General features: G+C 41.2%; 1 protein-coding gene across 1 annotated transcript in view; it reads left to right on the top strand.

Moving 5' to 3' along the window:
* Positions 1-21,968, top strand: part of plxna1b (plexin A1b) — a 187,209-nt gene that overhangs the window by 81,958 nt on the left and 83,283 nt on the right. Inside the window, exons 4-5 of the mRNA XM_085353144.1 lie at positions 8,640-8,780; positions 21,802-21,902. Coding sequence (XP_085209270.1) covers positions 8,640-8,780; positions 21,802-21,902 — 242 coding nt within the window. The remainder of the gene's footprint in view (positions 1-8,639; positions 8,781-21,801; positions 21,903-21,968) is intronic.

Below are 21,968 nucleotides of genomic sequence, written 5' to 3'. Positions count from 1 at the left end.
TCAGCAGTCTTTGATGTAAATGTGTAATATTGTTTTGGTTGAGATATCCCATAAGGGATTTGTGTTTCGCCTCAATATAAGAGGAGGTCTTTTCTCATTTGAATGGCGACACTAAAAAGGCATTCAATTGGAAAGCTCTATCTTCGAGTCTCATCTTATTGTATATGATAATGTTGTGGTGCAATTTCTTCCCCCGTTTGCAAGACAGCTGATAAAATCAGTCATAGTAAAGCACCTCTCTAGATGCAGGGCTTCTCACGCTCTCAGCCTTGTGTGCGTATGTATGTGTGCGCGCGCGTGGAGATGCAGATGATTGAGTTAGTGTGATTTAGTGATGGTTGGAAGATGAAATGCTGCCGCTGTGCCGTGTCTAGCAACTCGCTACACACACTTATCTGACGACTGTTAGCTAAAGGCATTTAATTCAGAGGGTGAAAAGAGGAAGAAAGGAGACGGTATGAAGAAGGAAAGATGAAATGGGAGTAAGAATGCGTGATAGATGAATTAAGGAAAAGGAGAGCAATGTATTGGCAGAGAAGTAAAGGATATAACAATGACTAGGGCTTTTAATTTCAGCAAGCGTGAGGATTAAAAGGCATCAACAATGATGAATAGCTTTAATTTGCTCTTAAAGCAGCTCACTTTCTATCTCCATGTCCTACCTTCATGTTATTGTATGCACACATGTGCTCTAGGAGAGAGATACCACATGTGGCTTGGACGTTTTGTTCCTTTTCTTTTTTCCTTTTGTGTTTTCTCCCCTCCTCTTCCTCCACAGCCTGTTACATGTTTCTGCAGCTGTAGATGTGTGTGTGCACACGTGTGCGAGTGTGTGACCTTTTGGGGAGTACTGCTGGTGAAAGGCCACTGGCTCACACATGAATAACCATGGTGTAGACATGTGGACGAATACCAAAGACGGTTGATAAGATTTGGCAAAGCAAGTAACCTGATATGACAGAATCAGATTGCAGAGCTACATATTTGACTTCATCGACTGTAAAGCGTGAGCTTCAGTATCCTTGATGGAACGTGTCAGGTGCAGCTTAGAAAAAGCAAAAACACAAGTGCTGTGGTGTAAGATCATAAATGTACAAAAAAACATTAAAAAAGCTTAAAATAACTCTGTTTTTCGTTCAAGTTGGAACAGTGATAGACAAGCGCTTGAAATACCCAGAATTCTTTGTGCTTCTAAGTAAAAGGAGATTTGACGATGTGTGATTTATTGTTGCTAACAAGGTTCCAAAGTATAGAATTTCATTTGAGTTATTTTGAGGTCTGTTAAAAACAAAATGTGTTAAAGATTTTGTTCCCAGACTGCTGTGCCTATTGTTTTTTTCCCCCCCCCAAAATGTAAAATGTAGGATTTGTAAATATAAACTGATCATACAGTTAGTGGTTTTTCTAGGGAGAAGGCAAGACGTCATGGCATGCAACTGAGTGAAAACGCCTACACAGATCTGCCATCTGGGGTTTAAAGTTAATTGCTTTATGTGAGGGATAGTCCGTTCAACTAGTGTTCTGGCTGATATTTGACAACATAATAGCCCACATAGTATAGATTTTAAAACTTTTTACATAATAAACATCTAGCACTGTGTACTCGCTCACAAATGTGGCCATGAAAAATCTAGTCTGGGACTTTTTAAATGGAAATCGAAACTGGGTAGGAAACCTGTGCTAGGGTGTGGTGGTGTGTGGAAGAATTGCTGGCGTACTAGTGAAGTGTGGGAGTGTGTGTTTTTGTCTGGGAGCTGCAGCTAGTTATTGCATTTTTGACGCACACTGCCTTCGTTGCCTTTTCTTTCCCTTAATCTAGGTTGTTAAGCCTTTTGGGTGCTCGTACTGTCTATCTATATAAATAAACCTACATGAATAAGTAATATCCAGAAGCGAGTAAGACTTCCTTTTACTAACTTTCCCGCAAATACAAATAACATTGTTTAATCATTCTGCACCAATAAAGCTTCTTTTTGAATAAAAACCCATGTTTGTGTCTGCTCTCCCTCCCAGACCTTAAAATAAGCCGTTCCAGACATACAGTGTTATGATAGCAGACACACAGAGCTCGTGTGTGTCTGTACATGTGTTTGAGGGTACACCACCTCCATCATTGTCACCATAGCTCTTTGTCTGTCTTGGCTCTCTTAAAGAAAAGGCTGTTTGGTATGACTGTCTGACCCACATATGGTAAAGGTTTGCTCAGGGCTTCTATGTGTGTTGGCTGCCTATGGTGTGTATGTATATGTGTGTGTCTGTGTGTGGTGAAGTGGGATTTGTCCCATAGAAGCATCAGGGCCATCAGTCACTCATGTGTGATGTTCCGTCTGCTCCCAGCTTCATACTACTTCACAGTCAGCCATACACACATAACTAAATCTCCAGAAGGGTTTTGTTTTATTTTATTTTTTGGTGGAAGATAAAACTGTTTATTCCATTGAAACCATTTGTACACACTGAATGGATGCTCTGTTTTCTCTAACAATGCATGGTAACTAAAATACAATAGAGTGTACTGCTTCCCAGTAACCCAGTATAGATGTTTTTGTTTTGAGTGTACAGTTTAGAGGGTCCAGTGCTTCCTTAGGGCCAACATCCTCCTGCTGTTTCTGAAACAGAAAACAATGCAATAGTCCATTAAACACACATGCACACAGACACACACGCATCAAGGAGTAAATTGTGTGTTTTCTGATGACTGCTGCCACTCGAGAACAACAGATATATTTGTTTTGTGTCGTGCTGCGCTCAAGTTCTGCCAAGCTCACTACGCGATAGGAAGTGAGTGATTTCAGGTCTTTATCTGAAAGCCCCGACTCGGAGAAACAAAAGTGCTGAAAGAAGGGAAAAAGGTTTGAGAGGTGTTTGCAAGAAGCGGGCATTAGGTTACTCTAGTGTCCAGTAAATTGTGGTTGGGCTATTGTATTAGTTAATTTGGCTGAGTGGGAAATTAAATGAGGCACAGTTGCTTTGTATTGTGTGGTAGGGTAGGCTGTAAAATGAGCTTGCTAGCCAAGAATACAGAATCACTGAGGTGCACAAGTCTCTTGTTTGCTCTTCAACCTCTTTATCATACCCCTACTGTCCAGGGATTGTGGGTGCATACCAATCTTTTGTTCGGTTCCTCACCCATTTAACACTTTCTTTCATTTCCCTTTGTTCTGTAGAGGGCCTACTTCGGTGGGGCCCCATAAACACACACATGCACATTCACTTGGGGGCCCACATCACATCAAAGTCAGGAATGTGGGGCTTGCAGCCATTATGTATGAATGCATGGACCTAGTTATGCCAAGTTTACCCTTCTTTAGATGTGGTGTCTGTGGCGGTGTGGTTTGTGTGCTGCTTCATGCTATTAGTGAGCCAAGCTTTATGTTCACTCACTTCTCCGAATCTGCTCTGAAATGTCAAAGCCATTATCCAGAGTCCGTGGTCTTGCTGAAGTGTTACAACTCTCAGACAGACCTGGGAACACCTGGACCAGTCTGTTTAGTTCCACTCCTTGTGATGCTAATTACAGTCTTGAGGCATTTGATGTCCTTTTTTGCCTTCTTTTTAAGTGATTTCCCTCTCACTTGTAGTCAGACTTAATACTTAAAGCGACAGTTTAAGACAGATGCTTATATGAAAATTTGTGCCTCTTCTCCTCCACCCATCTTTACTCCCCTGTTTCCTGCAGCCTTTCTGAGTCTCTTTCTGCATTTTATTCTGTACACAATAGAAGGCATCTTATGGTGTCTGCCTCTTTCTGAATCTTTACATCTCTTATGTACACTAGCTTCATCAGTTGTCACTTGAGCCAATGACAGGCATCATTCTCACTGACGTGCTACTGTCTTATCATCCAGCTTCTTTACCCTCATACCCCCACCTTCCTTATCACCAGCTAGCTATCCCATGTATCTATCAGAGCAAACCAGGCCTGCCTGGCACAGATAAACCCAGCATTAGGGGCTTTTGGATGGATTGGCAGGTTGAGAGAGATGTTAATGATCATAGAACAGGAAAAAAATGGATATTAGATGTTGCAGGATGATGAGATAGGTGGTTGTTTGGAATGTTTCAGTATGGAGCTGGTAAATTGTTGGTTTATTTGGTTACAATCTCATCTTCTGATACAGGGATTATGCATGGTTTTTGAATATCAAGCGACACGTTGCCAGAGGGAGAAGTATCAGTGTTGTAAAAATTGTTTTTGGGGAAGGTTAGAAATTTATGGATACACTAGACGTTTAAGTTGTCTCTTATTTAATGTTTTAAATATTAGAATTCAGATTTGTTTTCTGTGTTGTAAAACCACTGTTTTCCTTTTTTTTTTTTTCTTCCTCATGGAACAGATGTAGTAAAAACATCTTCTCTTCACTTCTATGTATTCTCAGTTATTTTAGCTGACAAAACATTATCACTACAGGAAGGAATGCCTATTTTGGTCATGGAGGTACTCTGAATAGCACTTAAGAAAGTTATGAAATGTCAGGTTATAGACTGTTTACGTCAGAACCACAGAAAGACAAAGACTAAGGTTCATTTCCAGCAGCGTTTGTGCCGCATCATTTCCTCTCTCTACTGTCTCCTCTTACTGCTTTCCCTCACCGTTGCTTAAGACAGTGCCTTTAATGTGTTTAAAGTCTATTAACGTTACATTATACATGTAGAGAGTAGAGATGGGGCTTGTTTTGAAAATACAAGCACAGCATCATTCTGTAGATTCATCCATCAAGGACTTAATGGTAAGCTAAGCAATACAGAGGACACAATCAGACAGCAACAGCTTCCCGCTTGATTACTGACAATTGCATTGATTTCTTGACTTAGCTTATAGGCACACACAAAGAGCTGTGCATGCAAGCTGATGCAAACATAAATCTGTGATTTTTATATATGTGTGAGAAAACATCTCTACATGTTATCACTCTACAAATGCTTGTAGATCAATTGAAAATCAAGCCGTATGCACGCTGGCGTTGAGCTTGGACACCCACACAGGAATCTTCACACGTATTTGTACACACTTAGCCCTTGTATTAGCTTTAAACCCTTCTAAATGCACAGACCCTGCCATGTTAACCTTGTTATTAGAGCGTAACCTCGAATTCCAGACATAGCAGCTCAGTTTGATTGAATTAGATCTTCTTTAAGTATCCCATCCATCTATCCATTCCTCCATCCATCTGTTCAGCTTATATATTCCATAGTCTTTTGTTCTCTTCCTGTAACTCTGGGCAGCCTCGCACTCTGCACTTGTGGAATGAATTGATTTGAAATGATTTATTACCTTTTTTTTCCCTCTCTCCCCCCGTAGGTCACCCACTCTCACTCACCCACTCTTCTGTTTTCTATCTTTCTCACCGTTGTTTCTCTCTGCACACTACTTTTTTTTTTTTTATGTTAGCACTGTAGATGAACTGCATCCTGAGAGGGGGAAAACCTGAGCAGAACAAAGATGAGGGGGAAAAGGTGTTATTTGTCAGATTCAATGTTTCAGTCCCTGTTTCTAAGCTGATATTAAAACCAGCAAAGAGACTGGTTTTTAACTTGGGGATTTTGCAGGCTGGATTTTGCACAGACTGACAAGCAGATGGATGCAAACAGAAGATAGGAAGGCTGTCAGAAAGACAGACGTACATTCTCTGTGGTATATTGCATTTGTGTGTGCAAAACCAGTGTAGGCGCAGACTGGTCATTAGCCAGTGAACTGGACTTGGGTGCCGGATCCAGAGATAGATATGGCTGCCAATGGAAATGTCTCATTTTTTTTAAGGGAGTGGGAAAAAATGATACATAGAGGGCACAGAACAAAAGCTATTCTTTCACCTCTGTGTGCATCAGCAGCTGTTTTTCTTTATTCTGGTTGTCTGCACTTAAAAATTGTGTTGCCTTATGTGCTGGTATGTGTGTTTGTGTGCGTGTGCAAACTCGTCTAGATGCGAACCATCCGTGAATGAAATGTATCCTTTGTTTACGGGCCTATTATCTAGATAATAACATCCATATTTCCTCTCATCTCCAGAGCTTTATCACAGCCTTATGAGCTCTTTCTTTCACTCTATCTCACTATCTCTCTCTCCCCTTCTCTTTGGCACACACACTCATACACACATGCGTACACGCACACAGCAGAGAGCGATAATGGGATTGTTGCCCTTGGTTTCTTTTGGCAAAACTGTAAATAATTTTTTTTTCATCACAAAGTGTGTTCATTGTTCACCCACATGTTTCTTTTTCCTGTGTGTGTGCATATATATATATATATCTCAATCAAACTAGTGCTTGCATATCTATTAGGGCTGGGTATCGTCACTGATTTCTAGAATCGATTCAATTCCGATTCACAAGGCCCCGAATCGATTCGATCCACGATTCGATTTAATTCGATTCGATTTAAATCTGGGAAATTTTGACAGTCAGAAATATTATAATTCAGATCAGTACATTTACATATTTTTGTATCAATAAAAAGGAAGCTGACACACGCAAGACTTTATCACAGGTGTGAGCATCACAGCAGATGCCTTTGTGTCAAAGTAGCTGAGGATAAAACACAGAAAAACATGAAGGTGATTTTCCTGGCCTGGGATTTTATAAAAATATTCTGCAGTACATCAAAAACGAAAGAAAACCATTAATCAACATATGAACATCACCTCTGAAGTTACAGCGGTTTTATTACAGACACAGCGTTTTGCATTTTGAATAATTTTAAAAAGTTTAAATTTGTTCAGTATTGAACAGCAGAAATGAGGTTTTCTTTTCGGAAGAATGTAAAAGGGAAAAAACAGCGGCCGACAGCCTGTAAACAACAGTAGACTTGTGCGTAACAAGCAAGCGAATAATGAAGAAAGGGAAACTGTTCTTGAAGTACAGAGAGAGAGCTGTGCATCGCAGTGGAAGCAAAACAGTAAAAGTCAGAGTGAATTCATGACGATGTTTATGTGAAGCGTTTGGATCTTCTTTTGCTGCTGGTTCGGTCAATATTGTTTGGAGAGAGATCAAACTAACAGCTTTAGAATCGGCGCATAAAGGGCGTGCACACAAAGCGCAGACCCGCCGACAGATCAGAGTCAGCGAGCTGTCGGCTTTCAGCCCCGACTGTGAGAAAAGCGACATCTAACTGATTCTGATCCGCGGGTCGCGCTGTGTGTTTAAGTCTTTGTGCAGAATCCGTGTTCCTGCTCTCATTTACTGTCTTAACTGTTTGGTGGTTCTTGAAATTTTGTGAGATTTCACCTGAGATTCTGGCATTTTGGGCAAAATAAATTTATATTAAAAAATCGATTCAGGATTTTAATGAATCGATTTTACGTTATCCAAGCCAGAATCGATTTTAATCGATGAATCGATTATAAGAACCCACCCCTAATATCTATCACTTGGTGTGTGGGTTGTCATCTTATCATTCTTTCATCTATCTGGATGTGAACCTATTTGTCAGTGTGTGAATTTAGTATCATTTTCCAGCTAGTCATTGCCTGCTGTCCTTCCCTTGTCACTGTGGGCTGATAGCAGTGCGAGTCGACAAAGCTCGGTAATGGAGAGCTGATACTTGCCCTCCCCCCCGCTGCTTTGTACTTTTCATTTGCTGCTGAGATGACTTTGGCTCACAGCCACGCCAGCAAGCCAATCTCCTATCTTGTATCTGCTCCATTACTTTCCATATCTTGGCAAATTATTTGCCAAAACTCACAAAGAAAAATTTGAGCATCCGTTCACGTGCATGTTTGTGCATATGCTGACTTGGTTGCTCTGTATTATATTTGTCTACAGGTGCTTTGGGTGATCAGGTTGTTGTTCACATGCAGAGATGTGACTCACTGTTATGCTTTCTATCATTATACAGGACCACACTGTTTTCATACTTAACTTTTTTTATTTTTTGCTCATAATTTTTAAAGTTTATTCCTCCCAGGTGCTGAACAAAAGATGTCTATAGTCATGATAACAGCACCATCCTGTCAATATTGTTCCCTTCCATGCATCTACCTCTGTAATCACATCTGTGTTCGCAATAATTATACGAGACTCAATACTGCTATTAACACAACCTTTCAATTAAGCCTTTTACATAGCTCTGTAGAACAGGTGCTCTCAACCTTTTTCCAAAATTTTGATAATTTCATGCCTCCCACCTTATAATAACTACCACCTGTTACTGTTGAAGTGAAATCAGCTTATTTCACCAGCTGGAACAACATCCATAGACACTTTAGTGTGTTTGAACTTTGGTTTGTAGAAAAAAGTGCAGCTTGAGTGTACTTTATTTATTTATTTATTTATTTATTTATTTATTTATTTATTTATTTATTTATTTATTTAGCATGGATATTTAAAGGGAGATGTGAAAATGAAGATAAATTTGTCACCATTTTATTTCCTTTATTTGTGCGGCAAATCTAGAGGAATTAAGCGTGTGTTTATTTTTATTGTGCATCAATGGTCCACTTGGATTAACGCTGCATCATTTCTCTACAAGCAACAAGTTATTTTTATTTAGCTTCAAGGGTTTCTACTGTAAAAGCACGGGGTTTTTTAAGCAGCTGCTGTCTGATATTATTGCTGTATTCATGTACATCACTTTTCTGCATCATCTTTTTATTGTTTTCATATCCAAATGAGTTTTCCCGTGTGTTTCTTTTTTGCAGATCTTGGTTAACTCCATAAACGCCAGCCGTCCAGCAGTGCTATACGAGAAGGTGACCGTAAGTGAAGGAGGAAGTCCCTTACTGAGAGACATGCTGTTCAGCCCAGACCAGCAGTACATCTACACTTTGACTGACAGACAGGTGAGTTCATGTCCAACAAATACACTAGGACACACATTCAGTCCCAGCAGACATGTTGCCATTGCAATACTTTTTCGACATAGTGTCTGCTGGGACAACATACTTTTTAAAACTCTTACTTGTGATACATGTAAGAGTTTTTAGGATTCAAATTCTCCATATCCAGCACCTGACTATTCAGTATTTGCCAAAGGTACATACTCATAAATACTAACATTTATTTTTGTTGTGTTGCATGTTTGAATAGTTCCTGTAGAGCAGCCTGTTACTAAATGTCCAGAACACACTTCCCTTGTGCATATTTTGACATTCCTACCAACTCTACACTCATTCTCTGTACTCACACAAATCATCCCCACTGGATTTCATTGCACACCAACACACATTCACACCAGCTACAAACATCGCCACCATGATGGCTTGCTAATAAGCCAGACATTACATACATGGGGAGTGCAGGGAGAGTTATAGGTCAGATGGGGGGTGTGTGTGTGTGTGTGTGTGCGCGCACTCTTCTTCTGGTGAAGGCTTTCTCTAGTGTGATGGTGAGGAGAGGAAGGGGTTGGGGGGATTGGGGAGGAGGCAGAGAGAGCATGTCGCATCTCTGCTGCTCCCCATTTCCAGCTGCTCCCTGGTTGTTGTTTTTTTTTTTTTTTTTTCTTCTGTCTCATTAGTGTGGTGAGTGAAGGAAGCAAAACGAGAGGGAGGGGGAAAGAAAAAAAGGGGTTGTACATGATGGGAATATGTCTGTATTTAATAGACCTAAAATAGGCTGTCGAATTGAAAATGGGTGAGATGTATCTGAGGTCTGCTCTGTGAGAGGCTTTTTCAGAGGTGCTGATTCTGTAGGTGGCTTAAATCAAAGTCAGGCCATAAAATGGAAACATTCTTTGCCTGTTTGACACCCAGTGGGATCATCAATGGTCACTGTATAACCACTGCCATGGCTGGGGCTTGGTAGATAAATTTTTTTAAATGCAGATTGTGCTATGAGTGTAACAGTATGTTATATCACAGCCCTGTGTGTCCTGGCTGAAGATACCTCTGTTCAAGCCAGATGACCTTTTGATGACATATGTGAGGCTCCATCTGCACACACACACCCCATCATCACAATCATCCATCAGTTCGATAGCTGCTCGTCACCGAACCCAGCTGCACGCTGGGGCAAGATACAACACCAAGTTCGTCTACTTCAGGAAACTTAACTTATAGTCAAAGAAGTTCATTCCCATTAAATTGATTCACTCAGTGCAACACATACAGTATGGACATGTATACACACCTTGCACCCTATAGGAACATACCTATAGGGTTTCTGATTATAATCCTGACCATAGGAGCACAGAAGAAAGGAACATGAGCTGTGGGATGTGCTGCTCTTTTTAATGGTAACACACATATATTTTGAGGGGACACTTATTTTCAAGTTTTGGGTTAAGCACATGATTGGGGAAAGAAGTAACATAGTAGAAAACGCACACCAATGCACACACATACTAGAAGAACAAAGCACATGTCTAAGCAGCTAAGGGCATGAAGGGCACACACACAAAACCATAATGTTACTTATAGGCGCTAGTACCCAGAACATATGCTCGATTACACACACTTTATGTACACACACAGTCTTGTAAACAAGTGTGTGTGTGTGTGTGTGTGTGCACGCATACACACAGAGAGCTTCATCTCCCTGTGCGTTTGATCCCCATTAATGGATAGCAGGCCTGGGTTAAGCAGAATGGGGGGGCTGTGGCTTCCAGACCTTATAGCTAAAACCCCTATCCAGCGCTAATGACTGGAGGGGGCAATTGCCTTCTCTCACCCTCCATCCTACCCTCATCTTTATCCTCTGCCCTCCATCTATCCCACCATGCCCCCACCACTACATTTTTTCTTTAAATCTTCACTTTTGCTGCCACACACACACACACACACACACTCTCTGATATTTCCATCTAAGCCCAAATTGAGTCCTCCCCTCTCAAATGCCTTCTACTGATCCCATTCCCGTATTTTTAATGATCTCCCCCTATCGCTGCCATGGCCCCCCTCTCCACCAGATAGACACGCTCATACTCTCTCGTTCTTAAAGAGGCAAAGGTGGAAAATTGTGGGATAGATACATGGAGTGGTGGGTAGGAGGGCCTGCTTTTGCTAAAAGATGCTGATACACTCACGCACACACATTAACACACAACTAGTTTGCATGAGGAATATAGCCATGCCCCCTTTTTTCTAGTGAGATAGACACACAGCCCTGCCTTCACCCTGGGAGTGTGTGTGTGTGGTTGTGTGGCTGGGTGCCTGCGGGGGTTCCTCAGACAAGCCAAGCACATTAAGGTGTCACTGGACATATCCACTGATGCGTGGACCACAAGTTCCACCACCCTTCTGCCCTCACCCACTCACATACACACAAATGGAGGCTAAGGCGGTGAGTCACAGTTAGGGGTGAGGCCCAGTGATTTATGACTTGCTCTGTTCCAGCTATATTCATCACTGTCATTATTATCAATGGAGGATATGACAGCGGGATAGGACGGCCTGCTGTGTGTGTGTTTGATGAGACAGTGTGTTATTGCAGGAAATTTAGATCAGCTTATTTCTCACTGCAGTCAGGGTTGTATGATTCTTATGGACTTGGTGCTAGGGCTGCCACAAACGATTATTTTGATAGTCGACTAGTCACCGATTATTTTTGCGATTAGTCGACTAATCAGATCATCATCCATTGGACGTACAGCGTACAGCTTATTGCACCAGCAGCATCTGGTCTTATATAACTATCATTAGCTTACAGCTTGAAGTGTTTGTGCTAACTAAAAATAAAGACAAGATGGTAGTTTATTAATTTTTAATGAAATTTGCAGATTGTTTCGGTGAAGTTTAATAAACTCCTTGCTTTCTAAAATATAACAGGACACCGGAGTATATTCTCCAGCGTCTCACACTTCTGATAATCAGCTGTCTGCTTGACAGTTTTAGCTGTGCAAAAACTATAACTTTAATCTCAGCCAAACCGATTTACTCAGGAACAAATAAAATACTAAAGAAAGCCAAACAATAACATTTTTAAGTTATCTAAGTGACTTATATATATGTTTAACCTGACTAGCGAAAGACGGCGGTGGGTTTGAAAACGATTTGCCGGGAGTCCGGTGTTCTCACGGCTCTAGTTAGCCTTGCCCCCGCCTAGCTAACGAGCTAGTGGGTAACAGACGTCTCCGAAAACGTCGGAGCGCTTTTGAAAATATGTGGTGTCTTGATAAACTGAGCAGATATTTGAGGTTTACACAGCTACATTCTCGCCTGAAAATATGTTAAACGTTTATTTTGTGACCCAGAAAGAATAATAAGAGTAAAGTTAAAACTAACTAGCTGCCGCCATTGTCGACAGCTGCGCTATGAATTCTGGGACACAGCTTCTTCTTCTTCGGGGTTTAACGGCAGCTGGCATCCTTGTACATGCAGTGCTGCCATCTTCTGTTTCAGTCCGTTATTACACTCTTAAATCCTACTACTCATTCCTGCGTCCTTTGTGATCTTACAAAGCTTCAAACGATGCGTCGACTATTAAATTAGTCGTCGACGATTTTAATAGTCGACATAATCGTGACTAGTCGACTAATCGTGGCAGCCCTACTTGGTGCATGTTATTTGTTTTTTAATCACATTGTTCACATGCACAAATGTACAAAAGTGTCTCTCCCAGTTGACATCCAGTCATTCACTCCTAAGCAGTGCATGTATACATTGCACATAAACATATTAAAACCTGTTATTACCAAAAACGGGAAAATACTTTATGCAGATTAGCAGGCTCATTAAGTGCTGCTGGTTTGCTCAAGTTTTTTTCTTTTCACAAAAATATTCAACACTTCAAGAAGAACAATGTAGCTCTTTGACTCAACCCAAACTTTTTGAAGCCCCTGCTCTGTGCAAATCTCCCTCTGTGGGGAAATTGTCTTGTGGTGTTTTGGCTCAGTCAAGTCTTCCCGTCTTCAAATCATCTCATCTTTTGTTTTGGAGCCAAAAAGGTAGAAAGCTGTGGCTTCATTTGATGCCACAGATGCTGCTCTGTCCATCTTTGCACCCTTGACTCAGCCCTTCAGTGTTATACACGCATGGGCGCACATGTCCTTGCGTCTTTGATGGCAGCTCTTGCATATTATGGTGCTGTAGTGTGTGGTGCTGGCTAATTGCTGAAAGCATGAATATTCATCTGCTCTGGTGTTGGATGAGGGACTGGATTTGAAGTGTGAGAAGGCAACAAGCAATAATGCCTTATAAGGCTTGATACAGGGGAGGAAAATCTTGTGTATGCATGAGGCAACCTTTGTTGTGTCAGGGAGGCACCTCTGATTGTTAGACTCGCATTGATTCAGCTTGCTTACTTTTATATGACTATACATTTGGACAGAAACTCAGCTTTCAAACATTATTTCTAAACATACATTGATGGGCCGTGTCACTGAAGCCAGCCTCGAGTCCTTGGGGCATGTGCAATGTATCCTCTGGTAGTGGATCCTGGGGGTCCTGTGAATTGTGGGGTGAGGTTTCCACAGACTGGATCTGTTCTGGCACCTTTTGTGGATACTCAGTTGGATTGGGATCTGTGAAGTTTCTGAAGCCAGGCCACCACTTTACGGTGTTCATGGTGAACATCGCCCTGCCCTGGGAGAGGTGCTGATACAACTGAGTGCTGTTTTACGTGTCAAAGTAACATACGCATGAATGCCAGCACCCTGGGTTCCCAGTAGATCATTACATTGTAACAAGATGATCAGTTGTATTCATTGCACTTGTCAGCGGTCTCAATGTTTTGGCTGATCTGAGTATATTTTTGTGTGTGTGGGCTAACACCATTGTCCGAATCTCCATTCAGTATTTGAAAGAGATTTCCCCCTCCACATTTCACAGAGACTTGCATCCCTCCAAGGAATCTGCAGTCCTACACTGGATGTGCTCGCAGACAAAGTTCTTGTGACATTCACAAGCTGTTGGTTTGAGTCCCTACAATAGCAAACAATGGTCTGTATTGTGTTGTTAGCTCTCTGAGCAAGGAGGGCCTCATCAAGTAGCATCTTATCCGTGGAGTTTTGTTAGACATCAATCCCCTCTGTGTGTGTGTGTGTGTGTGTGTGTGTGTGTGTGTGTGTGTGTGTATGTATCTGTTTACATTCACATATTACTGATTCGCTGCCAATGTCGTTAGCAAACACATTAGCACAAACTGACATCAACATACATAATAAGCAGCTCGTTGTATCAATCAAAGCTGACATTTTAGTGAACTACATACAGCTAATCAGCCGGTTCTAAATGGCTCCAAGATTAATTTTCCACAATTTATCAAACTCTGGCTGACTGAGGAACTCCTGAAGTTAACAAGCACATAATGTGGTGTTTAAACATTAGCCATTGTTGGCTGACACTTTGTTTTATCATCCATAGAGTAAGTGTAGCATGAAGTAAATGAAGAGAGGATGAGAACCATTTTTTTTCTCAAGTTTTTAGCGCTGCTTTATTTCTTTAGTTTTATTCACAAACAAACTCTGCTTGGTTTCCACACTGATATTCTGAATTAAACATTTTCTTATTTAACCAAAAGCCAAGTAATCCATGTCACATAATATGAAGACAGAATTGTTTTGTTTTTTTGGACGTGTATGGTAGAGCAGATTAATTTCTTTTTCACTGGCTTGGAAAAAAAAAAATCTAACTTGTCCTGTATAAGCCTTAATGTTGATCCCTGAGCTCTTGTATCCTATGCCAAACACTTAAGCACACGTACACAGTCACTAGTCAATTTGTCCTACACACAGAATTTAAGCAAGAATGTGGTCATTGTTATGTAAATGTTAATAGACCTGGTGCATTGAGGCAGAGAAAGGAGTACACTGACTAGAATAGGGGGAAGCTGGTCATGTAGCCATGCAGATATATGGCACTCATTTACAAGAGTGCAAACCAATACTACACCTTTCTCTACTCAGGATGAAGCACCTACACCTGTAATTAAAATGACTGCTGTGCAACTACACAACACATTGTATTGTGTTACATTTATGGATGGATCATCTGAGTGCTTTTACAAATTCTTAATAAGGTTGAATATTTCAGTAGGCCAGTGTATATCAAGACATGCTTGAATGGTGATTTGATTACATTAAAAAAAAAAAATATATATATATATATATTTTACACAAACCAGTGACTTAACTGTGGGGGGGGAAATAATCAGAATAAACTACTGTGAAAATTGTCTGTTGCACCTCTAGTTCCCTCTTTTGTGACTTGATGAAGGGAAAAAATTGAGTGAAATATTAGTAAATCCTTCAGAGACATGAGACAAAATTGGCCAAGATGGCATCATTACACAGGCAGGGATGGTTTCAGTGTCTCTAACCTCACTTATCTCTTTTTCTCTCTTTTTCTCTTAATTGTGTTTCCTGCTTTTCCTCTCACTGCCCTTGTTCATATCAGATCATTCACTGTTGCATTTCTTTTTTTTAAATCCCTGCAATAGTCTTGAACGTGTGCGCGCCTCATCAGAAAGTGTGCTTGGACACTTGTCTTGTGTGTGATGCTATCAGCCCTAATGGAAGTCTAACTTGCCACTAGATAGCTCTGTCTTTCTCTCATCTTTCTCTGTTATACTTTACCATCTTTTCCCAAAGGATGGTGTGATAGAGCGACTGATATGGTTAGAAAAGAGGGTGAGATGGATAGGGAGGTTAATGGCTTCTCCCCCTCCTCGCCTTCCTTCTCAATCACTATCAATCGGCCGTACAGTCGGTTCTCCTGTTGCTTCACGGTGATTGGGTGTAGGGATATGGCCCTGACTGATTTGAACGAGGCCAATCAACAGCTGGTATAGCCAATGGTGCTGCTCCTAGTGGCACACTATACTACTCAGTTTCATGCATTAACCAGAAGTCACACTGAGTAGAACAATGAAATGTCGCTCATGCATGACAGCACAGGGAATTGTTTTGAATTTGAGTCAAATTTCTTTTCAGATTCATGCACAGCAGGCCTCGTCAGACCCCGGTTATAAAGTATCAAATAGGGGGAAAGCTGAGTGGAAAAGCAGAAAAGCACGTTTTCTTTCTGGTTTTACTGTCATAAATTACAACAGGAAAGAATACGACGCTGATAAATGGAACTAGAAAGACATTTGCACACAATAAGCGGGGCTGTAAGTACTGATTGATTTATTTCACTTCAACTCATTTGCATTTTTGGCAAACATATCTTTTAAGGGAAAGAGAGAAATCTAGTTCTCAGTAAAAATGTGTGAAACCAAATTGGACCTGTGAAGATCACTGCACTTGCCTTAAGGAATACTACTTGGCTTGTACGTACTGTTGCAGTGTCTTCAAATAGAAAATTCTGTACGTTTTGCATTTGTGACTTACTTCTCACTTAAATCACAAACTTATAAGTAATTTTTGTGGCATTTGATTCAGCTGATGTGCAAATAGCACACTTATTAGTTCTGTGTATTTGCCAATAGTGAGTGGGAGCCGTGTATGCGGCTTCCTCCACACTGCCTTGGCATTTCCCTCACCTACACCATACATAGTGTTTTCAGTACTTCGTGTAAATATATTATTGATCTGAAAAACACCCCCAAAAAACGTCTGAACACGTCTTTGGACTTCTGTAGCTTTTTATAAATATATATCGGTAACAAATTTTGAATGACGGGTTGCATATGAAGGCAAAGCCAATCAGTCAGATTTAGGTTCTCTCTCCACAAAAACACTATCTGTTATACACCTCCCAGGCATGACTTCCACACAGCAGCTCTTGTGAGCGCAAATAAAGAAAAGCAGCATTTGTCCCCCCTTTTTTGCCTTCCTCTTCTCTGCTTCTCTCTCTGTGTATATGGTGGTGGGTTGCTTGGCAGTGCTAATGGAAATGCCAGCTGTGTGGCTCCTCACTCCTCACCAAGTCCATTTACTAAAGTGACAGAGTCATTTACCAGGCAGACGGCCTCTCCCATCCTCACTTAATTAGAAGACCCCTAGGCCTGTCTACCTTAGCCGGTCACATTTACCTCTTTTTCTCCCTTTACAGTCTCTTTGTTCCAGCTCTTTGTTTTCTACAGTTTTTCAATCTCTGTCTCATGCTTTGTCTTCGTCTCTATTTTTTTTCCCCACTTACTCCCTCATCCTGCTTCGTTCTTCTGTCTCCTCTCTCTTTCTGTCGGGCTCCTTCTCACCAAAGGGACAGAGTGTAATGGACAAATGGATACACAAAGACTGAGAGTATATTGACTTATTGTTGAGAATAGCTCCTTTTAGAAGAGCTGATGGGAAAGTCCATGTGATGAAGGTGTTGATGGAGAGAGATTGGTTCCCAGATCTTAAAAGTTTTTTTTTTCTTTTTCTCACTTTTGTTTTGTTGGTTCAAAATTTCATATTGCTGATTTACTGTTGCACTGACTTCAGAATTAACACAAATGCCTTGTAGGATAGTTTGGATTTTAGCTGTCATCCTTGAATTCATAACATACACAAATGCAAATGGCAAATAAATATATAGTTATATAGGCCTGCTTCTTGTTTTCATCAGTGTGTTTCAGAAGAGAGAAAACAAAATCTGAGTCCAGTGAAAGAAATAAAGAATGAGGGTGAAAGAGAAGTCGAACTGTTCAGAAACAAGAAACGGCACATAAAGCACAATATAAAAGAAATAATAGATAGAGGGGAATGAGTCAATGGGTGCTAAGTGAAAAAATACTGTTCTGAGAGAAAAATTACAGCTTTCTTGCCGTACATAAAGGCTTAAACTTGGCTCTTTGTATTGCTACATCACTGAATTCTAACAGTTATGTAGTATTTCGACATCTATCAGTAAACAATGTGACAGCAGATAAGTTTCTGATGGGACACCGCGATTGTTGCTTCTTGCATTTTGTTTCTTTCACTTTGGCATTTCTTAGCCATCTACAGCATCTCTCCTTTCTTGTCAGTGCCAGTCTTGTTTGCTTTCCTGCTTATCTCCAATCAGTCAACACATCAAGCCTAGTCTTGCTTGCCATTGATCTTGTAAGCCCCTTACAATCCAGTCAATGCACACATGCTAACCCAGCCTTTGATACGACCCCCCCGCCCTCATGTACACACACTTGCTCTCCTGACCTGGTATTCTAGCACTTGAAGAACTGGCTCACTTGCATGGATATACTGGGAGTTCAGCACTCCAATTTCTAATGTTGCCGGGATGATACACTGTTGCCACAGCAGAAGACGACAACACCAGTTACTGTCACTGCAAAGTAATGACAGCCACAATGTGTTTAGTGAAGTTTTACCCTAACAAATAGTTGTATCTGTCTTTGTTTCTATTTCTGTGTCCTCCTGGAGTGTTTAGTGGCTGTGTGGATGGGTATTGATTTCATTGTTGCACACAGCTATTCACTGCCAGCACAGATTAAGCCGGGAGAGAGTGCACGCTGATTGACGGTTATTGAAAGAATGCAGGTGTGGTTAATGTCGGCTTAGAGAAAAGAAGTCACAGAGGAATGATGACGAGGAGCTGACCCTACTCATCTTGCTGTTTTCTTTCTCCCTTGCTTCCCCATCTCTGCTCCCAAGATGTTGGCAAAGGGGAAAAAAACTTCAAGGAAAATGTTGTGTAGTTATTTTTTGTGTAAAGATCACAGAACAAAGTTTAGATGAAAGTAGAGAAGCAATAAAAAGCCACGTGTTTGAGATTTTTATTGTTGCTTTGATAAAAGCTGTGTGCATTTAAGAAGAATCTGTGGAAAATTGACCCAGTGATGTCCTTCAAGCTAACCTTTTGAGGCTTTCCTGTAAGAATCAAATTTCAGCACTTTCTACTGTTTGCTGAATTGCAGCATTACAGCCATTTTAAGTAGTGTTAAGCACGAGAGATTTGGTGGTGGTTCTATAGTGAGGCACAGGCATTGCCAAATTATGATGCAGTCTCAAGTATTTATCTGAAAATAACTGAAAACAAGCAGTGATTTCTTCTTCTTGGCCCCCTGACAGTATAACCCAGTCTCTTTTCTTGCAGACATCTACAGCTACACCCCCTCCTTCTCTCCTCTTCTCCAGCCTCTCTCTGTGTTTGAATGTTTAAAAAAAAAAAAAAAAAAAGAGAAGCCGCAACAAGGCCGATCCTTTTATGTCTTTACAGTTTACAACCAATGAAAAGCTGCGCTGAAAGCTTTACAGTTCCTCTGGGTTTTGGGGGTGACCGTCACAAAGCCTGTTAGCTGGACGTTTAAAAGCAGGTGATAGCGCTCTGTAAAAACAGATTGAAGGGGAAAGGTGGAAAGTTTATAGCTGAAAGGAGATGTCATGGCATTGTGATATGGTCAGGGTAGAAGGTTGACAACAGAGGAAGTAGGAGCAAGAAAAGGAGAATTGAGCTACAGCAGTGGATGCTATTGTAAATAAGGAGAAGTCAAGAGAGAGGAGATGGCGGGCTTGGTTTATAAGGTCATTTAAAGGAGTAATGTGGCGCGCTGTCAGGAATTGGCTTTCATTAAAAGAGCCATCAAGAGAGATAGGAAGAGGGAGACAGTGAGGATAAGTGTGTGTGCCTGTATTCCTAACAGAGGGAGAAACTGACCTCTTTTTAAGGTTTTTATTTATTTATTTATTTATTTTATTGTATCTTCTTGTATCATACGTCATACACATACTTTCATAGCTATTGGAAAGCATTTTATTTACCCACTGGGGAAAACAACCACTATAGTTTCTTAATTTCTTCCCTACGATTTGAGTCACTACCACTCAGCTGAGCCCACAGTGTCTTCACCACTGCTACTGTAGGAACGAATGTGAACAATAGGTCATACCTATCATTACACAGGGCCATGATAAGATTATGCTAGCTCACCAAGGACCCGTAGCGTTAGTATGATTTATGTGGATCATTGTCCTTAATCAGAGTCACGGTGAATTACGGTGAGTGGAGGAATTGGCTGGTATATGTGATGATATGTGGAACACATAATTCTTTCCTTTCGATTTCCTATTTTTTTTGTTGAGTCATAGAGACCTCCTATAAGGTGTCCAATCACATATCCTAAACTCAAGCTGCTTTTCTCACCTTCTATCCATCATGTCTTAATTCATTCACACTTCTTTCCCCCTCTGTCATTCTTTTATTATCAAAGACACCAAAAGACCCAGTCCCCTGTTCCATCCTTCTTTCAACTCTCCTTGCAGATGAAAACTAGACTCACACTCAATTTGACAATGACACATAGCAGGCGTCTGCCACCATATCCCATCTACTCAGCAAAATGTCCTTGCCAATTCGCACTGTCTTCCATTAGACTTCTCTTTGACTTCTCATCCATGCAGCCAGCACTTCCAGTAGATTACCACCTTCCTCGTTTGCCTTACAGTCCAGCACCATATCTTGTTTGCGTCATTTCATCTACTGTACTGAGGTCTACATTGACTAATAGATGAGGTGCTCAGGATGATGGCTACAAACAGTGATATAGGCACAAGAATCATATAGTGTAAACAAATAGATATGCACTCAGGAAATAGAGGATAGAAAGTGCTATGATAGCGTATAGTGTCAAGTGTTTTTGTTTTTCTGTCCTGTGAGCCTTCACAAAGCCCCAAAGCCAGTTTGCCGCAAGGCATTTGAAGCAGAAATTAGTTCCATCATGTCACATCTATCTCATATCTCAGTTGTACTTGCAGCTTGCAGAGGAATCCTGGCCCCAGTTTAATATTTCACTCCTCTATTCCTTTGTCCACCTGTTTTCCGTCCTGCTGCTAACCACCTTTATCTTAAGCCTCAGGCCTCTGCTCTTTTCTCTTCCGTGTTTTTCTTTTCTCTTATCGCTCTGCCCCCCAACCCCCCCAAATCCCTACCTCATAAAAAAGACACCACTTTAGTCCCTCCACATACCACTTGGATGAGGTTCTCATGGTTAAATCTGTCTGTGTGATGTGAAAGTGTTACCCAGGGGAAAGATTGTTAAATGCTTTTACTTAGTGATCAGCTGGCCCTCTCTATGCTGCATGATTTAGAACCAGTCTGCAGTGGCAACTTGATACACACTCACGTTTTCTTACACACACACACACACACACACACACACACACACACACACACACACACACACACACATCATGAAATGGGCTTCCAGCAAATCATCAACTTGGGGGCCCAATGGTGAAGAAAAGTTGGATGTGGTGCTGACACTTGCTGACACTTGCAACAGATACAAACACACACGCTTACTTTGTTGCCCACTAACATTCTCAGCATTTGCTTTCGGGGTGTGTCACACTCTTGAACAAGCTCAACCTTTTAATATCTTGAAACACACATGCATTCTTTCACGTTCACTGGGACCGTGTTGTGAACAATCTGTCGTCACCTTTAACTGAAGTGGAGGGCTAAACTTGCACACTTAATCTGGTTTCGTAGGCAACATCTGCAGACTATCATCACACTCGTACACACACACAAACACACAGCGCGAGTAATGTCACATTGATGCACTAAAGCTTTGTTGCACAGGCTTTGTACAGATTTCCCTCGTACATGTGCGCACGCACGCACACACAAACACACTGGGTCTGTCCTTCTGGTCCTCTGCCTCCTGTTGGTTTTTGAGGTCACCTGTCAATCACAGCACTTTTATCATGTTCACCTTTCAGCTGTCCCATGATGCACTGCGAGGCCTCTCCTGTACATGCTTGACTGGAGGCTGTCACACATTGCTGAAATGGTTCACCACAGCACATATAAGCACAAAGACCCACACATATACACCTCTCACCGACTAGCACTTAGTCTCTCTCAGGAACACACACACTGAGACAAACACACACTAACTGTTTGCTGATTGCATTTTTTAAATAGGAGTCTGATAAGCTGTCAAATTCTTACCTCCATCCGGCTGAATATACTCTTCATTTTATGAGTTTGATTGTGAAGACACTAATTGCCTCCCTGCTCTATATCTCTTGTCTCTCTTCCCTGCTTCGTCTCTCCGTAGGTGGTGAGAGTTCCAGTAGAGAGCTGTGAGCAGTACACCACTTGCGGGGAGTGTTTGGGCTCCAGAGACCCTCACTGTGGATGGTGTGTTCTTCACAATGTGTAAGTGCTGCACGTATTAACATACTCCATCCTGGTGCACTTCATATGTAGCCTATTGCATTACAC

This window comes from Diplotaxodon limnothrissa, linkage group LG5 (assembly GCF_057381915.1).
Source record: "Diplotaxodon limnothrissa isolate DT_005_m linkage group LG5, D_limnothrissa_male_GT1.1, whole genome shotgun sequence".
Classification (NCBI taxonomy): domain Eukaryota; kingdom Metazoa; phylum Chordata; class Actinopteri; order Cichliformes; family Cichlidae; genus Diplotaxodon; species Diplotaxodon limnothrissa.
The sequence above is the reverse complement of the archived record's forward strand: the minus strand, read 5'-3'. Positions and strand labels throughout refer to the sequence as shown.